The 10,876-nt window shown below is 40.8% G+C and overlaps 1 protein-coding gene across 1 annotated transcript; it reads right to left on the bottom strand.

Moving 5' to 3' along the window:
- Positions 1-413: 413 nt before the first annotated feature.
- LOC129377344 (G-protein coupled receptor 151) lies at positions 414-3,025 on the bottom strand. The gene has a single exon (XM_055057226.1). It carries the CDS (start codon positions 2,870-2,872, stop codon positions 1,736-1,738), a length of 1,137 nt encoding a protein of 378 aa, XP_054913201.1. The 5' UTR covers positions 2,873-3,025; the 3' UTR covers positions 414-1,735.
- Positions 3,026-10,876: the final 7,851 nt, after the last annotated feature.

Here is a 10,876-nt window from a genome sequence, read left to right as displayed (position 1 = left end):
AAAAAAAATTCAAAGTAAAGTGAATAGAACTTATCAGTAGTAAAATTTGTTTTGTGATTAAAATTATAGTAACAAAAGTATAAGAATAAAGAAATTCATTTTTGATTGATTCAATCTGGACCAAAACTAAAGAAAATTCCATCAACAACAACAAAGAGATGGCGGTAAACTTGCACATCCTCAGTGGCTCTGGGTAAATGACGGTTTCACTAAAACAACATTTATGACATGACCTAGTTTACCCCATTGGATCAGCTGTGAATCTAATATGGGAAAAGCGATCCCTGTTTGAACTGTACGTGTAATCTGAGCATTCTTCATTAAATTGAGAGATTTGATCCGGGTCCAACTGCATTTTATCTCTGATTAAAGTCATGTTCAGTAGCCACTAAAAAGGAAAACAATGGCCGCCCTGATAAGTAAGAGTGTTTTAATACTCATGTGTCACACAAAGAGAATCACAACTTGATTGCTAGAATTTCCATAAATACACAGTTGTATTTTTACAAAAAAATACAAAATAAAAGTAAATAACAATAACTACAAACAAACATGCCCTATAGACAGTGCATCAAAGTTGTAAAAAAGAAGAGAAATCCAAAATAAAAGCTTAAAGCAACAGTGCCGGTCCAAGGCTTCATCACGAGTTTGACATCATTTGATCCTCCAGCTCAACTAATGTTCCCTCCACTATAGCATCCATATGTTACATAACTGAAATATTATTCAGTTATTATTTACAACAAGCCAGTCAAGATCATTAACACAATGTTTTACATTGATTGACAAAGGACTGCATGATGCTTCACATAAAGTGGAAAAATAAACAACAAAAAAACAAAAATATTTTAAGCAGAAAGTCTTTAGAGTCAAACTCCAGAGTTCCATCCTAAAACCTACATTGTAATAATAATAAAAAAGATTTAGATTACTAATGTCTCTCCTGCTTGATATTTAAGGTCATATATGATTTACATGTAAAATGTAGAATTTCACAATCTATTCATTAAAATTTTACCACAAAGATTACCATAACAGTTTTGAAAATTACAAAAAGATGTCAACTTATTAGAAAGTAAATGAATAAACAAATAACACATATAAATAAATATATGTACAGTAATTAACTTATATATATTCTCAACATTTATGTACTGAAAATTTTTCATGTACTAAAATTCTAATGTAAAAGATTTTGCTTCAAGGTTTGAATTGCATTTTCAACTATTATTTGTTTTTGATTGATTAGTAAAACATCAAGAAATACAACCTTTTTAAAAAAAATTATAATAATAATCCAATGTTAAAAAATGTGACTAATAAAAACAAATGAACAGAATGTTTCTTAAACGACACTAATTAACAAATAACATTTTAAACATTGTGAATCCCAAATGTAAACATGTGACACAAAACATGTCAATTTGTGTCCTCTCATACAAAAAGAAGAAAAAAACTTCACTCTAAAACTCTTCTACTGCTCTTTTGTGCCCCTGCTGGCGTGGAGGCTCATGACCAGCTGCTTAGTTTACAGTGCCTTGGGCCGGCTCTGTACAACACCAAACCATGATAGTACACAAGTTCATATTACATCTAATCATGCTCACAATACCAAACGGTCCACTACAGCCTGTAGTGAAGCTCTGAGTGGGTGGAGGAACTATAGAGCAGCCAATAACAAACTGAAAACCTCCTGCTAAAAAAATAAAATCACAAAAAAAGAGAGAAAAGTTCATTACAGCATCTTCTCCTCTTTCTCCCACGGAACCGGGTCGTGCTCATCATCCACGTGCGTGTTCCGGCGCCCCGTCCAGAAGTGCTCCACGTCGGGGAACGTGGCTTCCGTCGTCTGGGAGACGGCGTTGCCCACCGCGTTCGCCGCGACCTCCGCCCCGTTCCCCTCGCTCTGCGGGCACTTCGCGTCGGGCGCGCGCTCGCCGCTCCTGCACGTCGCGACGAGCCAGACCGCGACCAGTCCTTGTCGCACGTCGTCGTACATGGTCATCAGGACGACCGGGGACAGGGCGCTGCACGCGTACAGCAGGACCTGCGCGAACATCATCAGCCCCGCGGGGGGTCTGCTGTAGCCCAGTCGGATCCACGCGAACGTCCCCCACTCGGGCAGCAGCATGAGCCCCACGGCGCCGCTCAGGCACAGCAGAACCAGCACCACCTTGCTCTGGTGTCGCGGGCTCGGCGCGTGGTTCACGGCGGTGTGCAGAGTCTTGGTGTAGTACGCGACCGTGAAGATGACCGGCGCCACGAACGCCACGGTCGGGTAGATCTTGTAGAACAAACTCATGAAGTCGGACGCGCACACCGGCATTTCGGAGACGCAGACATAGTCGTCGCCGCGCGGCAACAGGGCGGCGAAGAGCATCTGCGGGATGGCGAGCATCATGGACACCGTCCAGACGAACGCGACCGCTCCGTGGATCCACGTGGGGCTATGGAGGGGCTGCGACGCGGCGGCGCGCGGCAGCGGCGTGTGCTCGGCTTTGGTGGTCGCGACCAGGATGAAAGTTTTCGCGACCACGCACGAGTGCTGGAGCCAGTCCGAGGTGCGGCACGCGAAGTTCCCCAAGGTCCAGGTCCGGCTGTAGTAGGTGACGGCGCGCACGGGCGCGCACAGCAGCAGGATGGCCAGATCCGTGGAGGCCAGCGAGGCGAGGAGGGCTTTCACCTCGGAGCCCCTGCCGCTCCGGAAGTCGCGGACGAAAACCAGCAACAGCAGCAGGTTGCACACCGCGCCGGACACGCAGATCCCGATCAGGAGGACGGGCATGGCGGTCCGGGTGTCCTCTCCTGACAGGAGCTGGACTCCTCCGACGAAATCGAAAAAGGAGACATTAGTCGGTCGGTCAATATCCATCTCCTCCTGTTTCGAGTTTCTCGAAAGTTATCCACCCCCAAAAATAATACTAAAAAATAATAATAATAAATTTTTATTTTTTTTATATGTAAGTATATTTTTAAAGTTCAAAATTCTCTCCAAGAGCAAAGCTGCCGTAGTACTGACACGCAGCAAGTGGGAGTGCAGACTGGGTAGGTGCGGACTATTTCAAGTCCTGCCATTTGGCGTCGTCAAGCGCTCACGTCACTTTATCAGTGGGACTCCAGGCTGCAGCGCGTAAAGACGCGCGCGGCGGGCCGCGGTTCACACTCCAGCCTCAGAGGAATCACTTTCTCTCTCTCTCTCTCTCTCACACACACACACACACACACACACACACACACACACACACACACACACACACACACACACACACACACACGCGCGCGCGCGCGCGCGCGCGCGCGCATTCATCCCGTTGCAAACCGCACAGTTCAATAAATGTCACTGGGACAAGAAGTATTAAATGATTGTGAAGCATAATAAAAAGAATATCTTTCTTTTTTTCTTTTTTTTTTTGGAAATACAAATGTGAAAAATGAAACAAGCTGCCTTCAGAAATCAGCAGGGGAGTCATTTTGTGTGTAAATTAATCTCAAGTAGCAGAATCTGAATTTTCACAGGGATGGTCTGAAGTTGTACGGGGCCCTGAGCAGAATTCGATTTGGGGGCCGTCTCCCTGTTTAGGACGTCATCAACACTAGCAGCTTTTCAATACAAATTTAAAATTGTGTTATTTTTTATGAATCTAAATGAAAATAATAAGAAAAATCCAATAGATCCAATACATGAAAAAAATGATGTGATTCTGACTCTCACACTGATACCTAATGAAAAGCATCTCACAGTATGTTGTGGTGGATGGATTGATCCAAAATATAGATAATATCGATACTGAGTGTAGTCTATATCAGTATCAGATTAACTGTAGTGTGGAAAGAGAGATACTTTACTTGCAGATTACCTATTGAATTTTTTTTGTATTGTAGTTTCTCAACTCTACCTCAGAAAAAAAAATCTTTTTTACTTGCTCTCAAATAATCATTTTTGCAGTCTGCTTAATTAAGAAAAATATCAATCAAAATTGTTTGTTTTTATATGTTCTTTCTGTTTATCATGTCAATATGGTATTAAAGTATTTTAAAGGCACCTATGAACTTTGTACAAAATCTGACCTTTGTTATAAAAAAGTAGTTAAAAGGAAAAAACATAAAAAACATGTTTTTTCTTAGTTTTTTTTTTTTGTTTTTTTTTTTTTTACAAAAAAACGTAAAAAGGTCAAAAGTTTAATGATATATTATTAAACTTAAATAGCAAAAAAAAAAAATTTGATATTGATAACGGTATTGGTATCGACGATATTGACCTAGTGTCCATTTGGTGTCAGATCGATAACAAAGCATATCGCGAATCTTTAGTTGTCCTGCTGGTTAAGTCAAATGTTTTTTGTGAAGTTTGCGACAGTACAGGGTCAGTGCTCTCATATTTGATTTGGAAATTTCCCCCAGAAAACGTGTTGTTGGGCGAGTCAGGACAGCAGGCCGCGCTCTTCCCCGGGCCATGCCTTTGTAATGTGAGCACAATGGGGCTTTGCTTTGACTTATTAAAAATGTAAGAATGTCCCTGGGGAAAAAATATGTCTTAGAGACAGCATATGCTGCTCTAAAATCTTGTTATTCTTTTCTGTAGGAACGCCGCCGCATAGTTATGAACCAGTTTCACCGAGAACCCTGGTCCTGTAATGAAACATAGTTTTGAAATAGTTCAGTGACCCAGTCAAAGTACAAACCTAAATCTATCTTGGATTTTGTGGCTAGTCTTCAAAAATTAGTGTAATGGCTTTTATCTCATGTGATTTACAAAATATGAAATGAATAATGAATTATGAATCTAATCATTATGAATGTTAAAGTACAAAAAAAAACATGACTATCTCATAATTATGACTAAAGTTTTAAAAAATTACTGTGAAAATTTGTTTAAAAAAAAAAGTCAGGCAAGCAGCTAGACGCCTCAAAGTCTTTACAAGCAGTGGTACAAACTGGTCAAAACTAGATGAAAAACTTTTGAACTTGATCACTTCGGTGATCTCTAAATTCAGCCTAATTATCGGCGGGCCTGAGGTTCATGACACCAGAATGCACCACGGCGAGGCGTTCGCTGGGCCCGACGTGCCTCCGGATGGTGAGGGTGGTCGTGGTCGCGGGGGGTGAGGAGGGGGGGAGGGGAGGGGATGAATGTGGAGAGGTGTGGGTGCCCACTCAAATGCTGTCACCTCCTCTAAGAGGGCCGGTTGCTAGGAGACCGGCACTACCATTGCGGCACGGGGCATGAAAGATGTGTGAGGTGTTCATGAAGTAGTGTGGGATCTGGTTGGGTGGAAGGACGAACGGATGGAGAGGCTTTAAAGGGAAATCTGGAGCTTTAGATCTGTTGAGTGATCAGCTTCAGCAGAGTGGCTGAAACGCAACCATGTGTCTCAAAAACATCCATCAAACTGTTTGTTTTTTTAAAAATCAAGAATAACTTCAGAAGCGAATGAATGTATAGAACAGCTTGAGTTTTTGGTCACCTTACATAAATGGATGCAATAACACTTTTCAGTTGGATTAACTGTCTGAAAGCAAAATAATCAAAGGAAGATTGTCGTAAAAAACATATTTTATATTGTGGACATTCAAACATTACGGTTCACATGAGAAAAAAAGTTTAACGTGTTCCAATGAACTGGGCATAGGTGTCCCTCAAGGACGTGTGCTCAGTCCTGGGACTTTAACTCTGTCAAATTCAGAATAAAACAGCTTTTCTAAAGACTATTCATAACCATTCATACAGCTCTGGTAAGAATAAACTTTTCATCAGCATGTATATCATACAAATTTAAGGGCTCCTGAGGTTTTAGCTGAATGTCAGCTGATTGTGTCATTCTTTGTGAAAATTCTTAAACCAACATGTCACACAGACTGCATTTGCAGTCCTTTTAACGTTTGATTGTCCTTTAACAAGTTGCTGAAAAGCTACAAGTTTGTCTATTGTTTCTCTTTGAGCCTGTAGTCTATTTAAATTGGTTGGGTTTATGATTTCTCAACATATAAAGTTTTTAATTCTCTAAAGGGCAAGAAACTGGATTGTCTGGGAACCTTAATATTAACCTGCTGCTTGATTCATTCCAGAACTAACATCGGTATGTCTTTTATAAATCTTGGGAATCCCCATCATCGTTTCTTATAGATCCACATCTCCATCCGTTCGTCCTTCAAATCATTGCAATATTCAAACCTCGTTTTAGTTTGGTCTGTTTATCATTCTTGTTTCAATGTGGCCCGAATGTTTCCTGAAGAAATGTCAATCTCTCTGAGGTTTGAAATATTCAAACATTATGTTCAAGGTTTGATTTCTCTGACATAATTTTCCAAGCTTTTTGGAGACATTGGTTATTCCTCTCAGCAATCTTCTGTCTTGCACACCCGCATCTCCTTCTTTCCATAGTGGAGCTTCTTCTTGGGAGACGACCAAAACCAACCGAGAGGAACAAATGTCCATGAGTGTCATTAACTCCTGGAGGTCCCTGGATCTGCCACTCAAGCCTCGACTGGGTTGGTATTGTGTTGGAGTCGGATCCCTCGCATTCCCCTGAGGCTAGCACCGAGTCGCAGAGGGACAAAATAACAGTAAAAGGGAATGACAGCGAGAAGGGGGGAGGGAGTGCATACACAAAAACACCAGAGTGGGTAAGAGTAAGTAATCTTCCCTTTGGAGAAATTCCGGAAGAGACTCAAAAGGGGAAGTACTTTTTCATCCACAGGGACGTCTGTCCTAAAAAGCAGGCCTGGCCGTTGCAAATGCTTGTCTCACATCCCTGGGTGCAGAAAAGCTTTCACGGTACTAAAGAAAAGCGGCAACTCTCATTCAGAAAGATCAAGGGTCGCCTCGGTAACTGTTGTTGATGTCACTGCTCAGATGTGGAAAACCGATTAGCGGTCAGTTGTTTGTGTTGTTATTGTTGAGCCTGTTTTACATGAACGCTGACTCCTTTCAAGCCACCAAGGGAGAACCGCCATCAAACTGAGCTGTCGGCTCCTCAGTCATTCATACCTGTTCCACTTCTGGTTTTGTGGGGAACCTACACAAGAAGCTTTTTGGGAGCTTAGAAAAATTTCGGCATACATTTCTTTCGTATCTCATTGGTTTAGGAAATGGTTTTAGTCTTTGAGCAGCAACAAAAATTAGAGCTTTCGTCTAAAACCCTTTCCACTAAAAGGGACATACTTTGAGTTGTACCTAACCTTTAGGGAGACATAAATGTAAAAATCTCCTAAAAACGTACAAAAACCTTTCGTTCACATCTGCTCCATTTGCTGTACGGCCACGTTTTTTTCACTATTAAACTGCTAATGGAGATAACAAATAAGGTTTCCAAGGGCTGACAGTGGACCTAATGGGCCCCCGGAGTTCTGCAGTTTGGACTCCCTTGCTCTGAGGACATATTCCTACTTGAATTCTGCATCTCTGCAAAGTTCTCCCTCAGCTTCCTGACTGTTCTTCATGGTGCAGTATGTTCATCAATGTGCTCAAGCAAAACTCTGAGAAATGTAGAATCGTCACTGTGAAAAACAAAACAAAACACACTCACAAACTAGCCTGTTTAGAAAAAAAGTGACTTCTGAGGGCAGTTGATTGCATTAACTTTTATTTTTTGTGGTATCAGAGTAGAAAGGGCAGAGTACACACTCTACATTTTATCAATCGGTTGGAGAAAACAAAAAACAAAACTGTGACAACCATGTTTTGTTTGCGCTCCATATTACAATTAACCCCAAGTTTTCAAGTTTTTGTTTGTGTTGTTTTGGTCTGTCACATTTCGGTTTAGGGTTGCAACATCGCAAAATGCGGGAGAAGTTCAAAAGGCTTTTGAGTCTTGAAACAATGAAACTGGCAGTTTTAATTTCCCTTTATTAGCTTCGCCAGCAACTGCAGGAAACATAATTATCGTCATCACAGTTTTGTTCACTTGAAATCAGGTATCATGCGATGAGATAAATGACTCTCTTTAGCAAAAGGGCAGACTCCCCTCCTGCAAAACAGCAAATAATTAATGGCGGGCTTTTTATAATGTGTAAGTGGGTAGGGAGGGGGGAGTGGCAGGGTGGCGGATGGAGGCTTTAATCATAAAAACATAAAAAGCTGTGACATACCCTAATGACTGCTCAGGAATATGACATCAGCAGGTACAGTGTGTGTTATGACATTCAGAATGATTTCACTTCCTGCCTTTAAAAGATTGCTTCTTGCGTTGAAGGTTAGCTTGGTGCCACCACCTGCTGTGGTCCTGTTGGTTGTTGTCGTGGCCTGTCAAGTCCCATCATCTCAAGAGCACCTGTCGGATCGGTGTGTCTTCCAGTACAATGCATTCCTGAGAGTTCAGAAAAATAAACGATCTAATATTTAACCATATTAGTTCCTACTAATTGCCTTCTGGCAGAAGCTGAATACTCAATTTGTGTTGTTTTTTTTTTCCCCAGGCCTTTTAACATGAATTGGGGCTGAGGGAAGCCAACTTGTGTCAGAGAACTTTAATAGGAGGCTGCCATCTTGTGACGGAAGAGGGTAAATGCAATCCTTGTGTCAGAAATGGAAATGGTAATTACATCAGTTATTTTAGTGGCATGTTATCTCTTAAGGTTAAAGAACATTCGCTGTTTTTTGATTGTATGTCAGAAAAATATTTTTTTAAGAAGTAGCCATTAGTTAGTAAGAACAATTCTTGTTCAAACAACCAGACAGTCATTACAGCCATTCACCGCTAGATGGAGACATTAATGCATTTTTCTTTTTCTTTTGTGAACTACACAGTGAATTGTTTTAATTTGGGGCCATTCTTTAGATACAGCTGTGTTTTTGGGTATGATTACCTGCTTGTCAGATTTGTTATTTACAAGGTGCTATTTTTTTGTTGATGTTTTTGCATTTTGTGGTGTTACACCCACAAACCTCTTATGACATCTTTGTGCAGGAGATAAACAGAATTTAGTACAAAGTTGTGAAATTGGAGAAAAATTATGAATCTTTTTTCATTTTTAAGTGTTTTTTTTTTTTCAAATAAGTTAAAAATGTTTCTTTCAGATTTACAGATATGCACATCCAGAGACTGAAAAGTGATGATGCCCTTTCTTCTTTGTGAACAAAACTTTGTGGGTCTTGTTCCAAATTCTTGATTTAAATCTGGCCAGGAACAGAAACATTTAGCACAGACTTTATTTTTCACAAATAAGACTTTTTCTTTTTTTTTTTTTTTTTGGATCAAGTGAAAAAATATGTCAGTGGAACTTGTAGTTTTTGTATTATATAAAAAAAATTACTGACTTGGAACAAGCTGATTTATATGGTGAAAACTTGCTTTTAAGTTATTCTTGTCTTAATTTACATGAACTGAGGTATTTGCACTAGAAACTAGACAGAAATTCTAGGTAAGATTTTGTGTTTTTGCAGCGTGAAAAGCCATAATACATGTGTGTTTTCTCATTCCTCCCCTGGGAAGGACTTTTTTTATCAACAAATGTTAGGTTGTGAGGATCCACTGCTCCTTATAGGGCCCAAAGCCCAGGCCCCAAAAGAAGAAGCTCTGTTTTGGGTTATGTGTTAAGTTTAGGATGAAGGTTTGAATTGAGTTTAGGATCAGGCGTGTATTGGTTATGGTTAGGCAGAGGGTTAAACAATAGAATGACGTAAAGTAACAAAGTTGGCCTTCTATCATCTGAAAAAGATTTCCAGGATCTAGAGAAACTCATCCATGCGTTTATCTTTAGTCGCAGTGATTACTGCAACAGTATCTTTACAGGTCTGCCTAGGACAAAAATCAGACAGCCGCAGTTTTCCATAAACTTGATTGATTAATTGATATAATCAAGTTCATGGATTATAAATAAATGAAAAAAAAATATGGGAAATAAATCAAAATCCTTGTGAAGATAGAAACACACACACACACACACACACACACACACACACACACACACACACACACACACTCAATAGCTTCAAGTGAATGTTTAATACACGCAATAAGAGACCAAATGTGTTTTGCTTATGGGCCCCGCGCCATAAAAAAAAAAGACTTTCTTTGTCTAATCTAGATGACGTCTGCGTTCTCGACTTGGTGTGCGCTTGGCCCCGCTAATCTTGTTCTCCATCGGCTCCCGGTGTGTGCATAATGAAAACGGGCTTATCGTGATGTTGGCCTCGGGGTGACGTCGACTTTCTCCGTCGCTGCAGAGGACGAGGTGAAAGCCGGCGAGACCACGTGACCCGGGGTGGGTGAGGCGGGAAGGTGAGGGGGATGGGGGGGGGGGAAGTCTCCCAGCAGCCATAGGTGCCATCAGTGGCCGGAGTGCGAACAATAACGAGAGAGAGTAAGAACGAAGAGTTCAATTGGAAAACGATTAAAATGAATGGAAGCTCGGACCAGATAAGGCACATCCCATTTCCTCATCTATTTAACATTCATTGAATTGAATAATCCGGCCTTATTATCGTAAATAGTCTGCATATTTACCCTGAATATGCTAATTTATGTTTGCTGCGAGCGCTCGGCGACTTAATAATTTTTTTCATCAATATATGCATATCTCCGACTTCCTACTATAGCTATCTCTAGAGAGGAAATGGAGAGAGAGAGAGAGAGAGAGAGAAACCTGGAGACACAGTCATGTGGTGCTCTTTGAGTCTGTGACTTTTCTATTCTCCCCCCTCCTTTTATTATTATTTTTATTTTTTTTTTATGTTTTGCACTTTGCCCAGGGCCAACCCAGTTACATTTCAATCAAAAGATTCATTGTAAAGTCATTATCCCAAACTAGGCTCTGATAATTGGCTGTCGTTTTTGCATAGTGGCGGCGGGCTGCCTCCGGGCCAAATGACTGTGGCCTTATCGCTCACTTTTAAGGAAAAATAATAGACAATTTATCATTAATCTTTTCCGGGAAA

Source organism: Poeciliopsis prolifica, unplaced genomic scaffold (genome assembly GCF_027474105.1).
Source record: "Poeciliopsis prolifica strain line A6 unplaced genomic scaffold, Auburn_PproV2 SCAFFOLD047, whole genome shotgun sequence".
Classification (NCBI taxonomy): Eukaryota; Metazoa; Chordata; class Actinopteri; order Cyprinodontiformes; family Poeciliidae; genus Poeciliopsis; species Poeciliopsis prolifica.
This window is presented reverse-complemented; position numbering and strand designations above follow the sequence as displayed.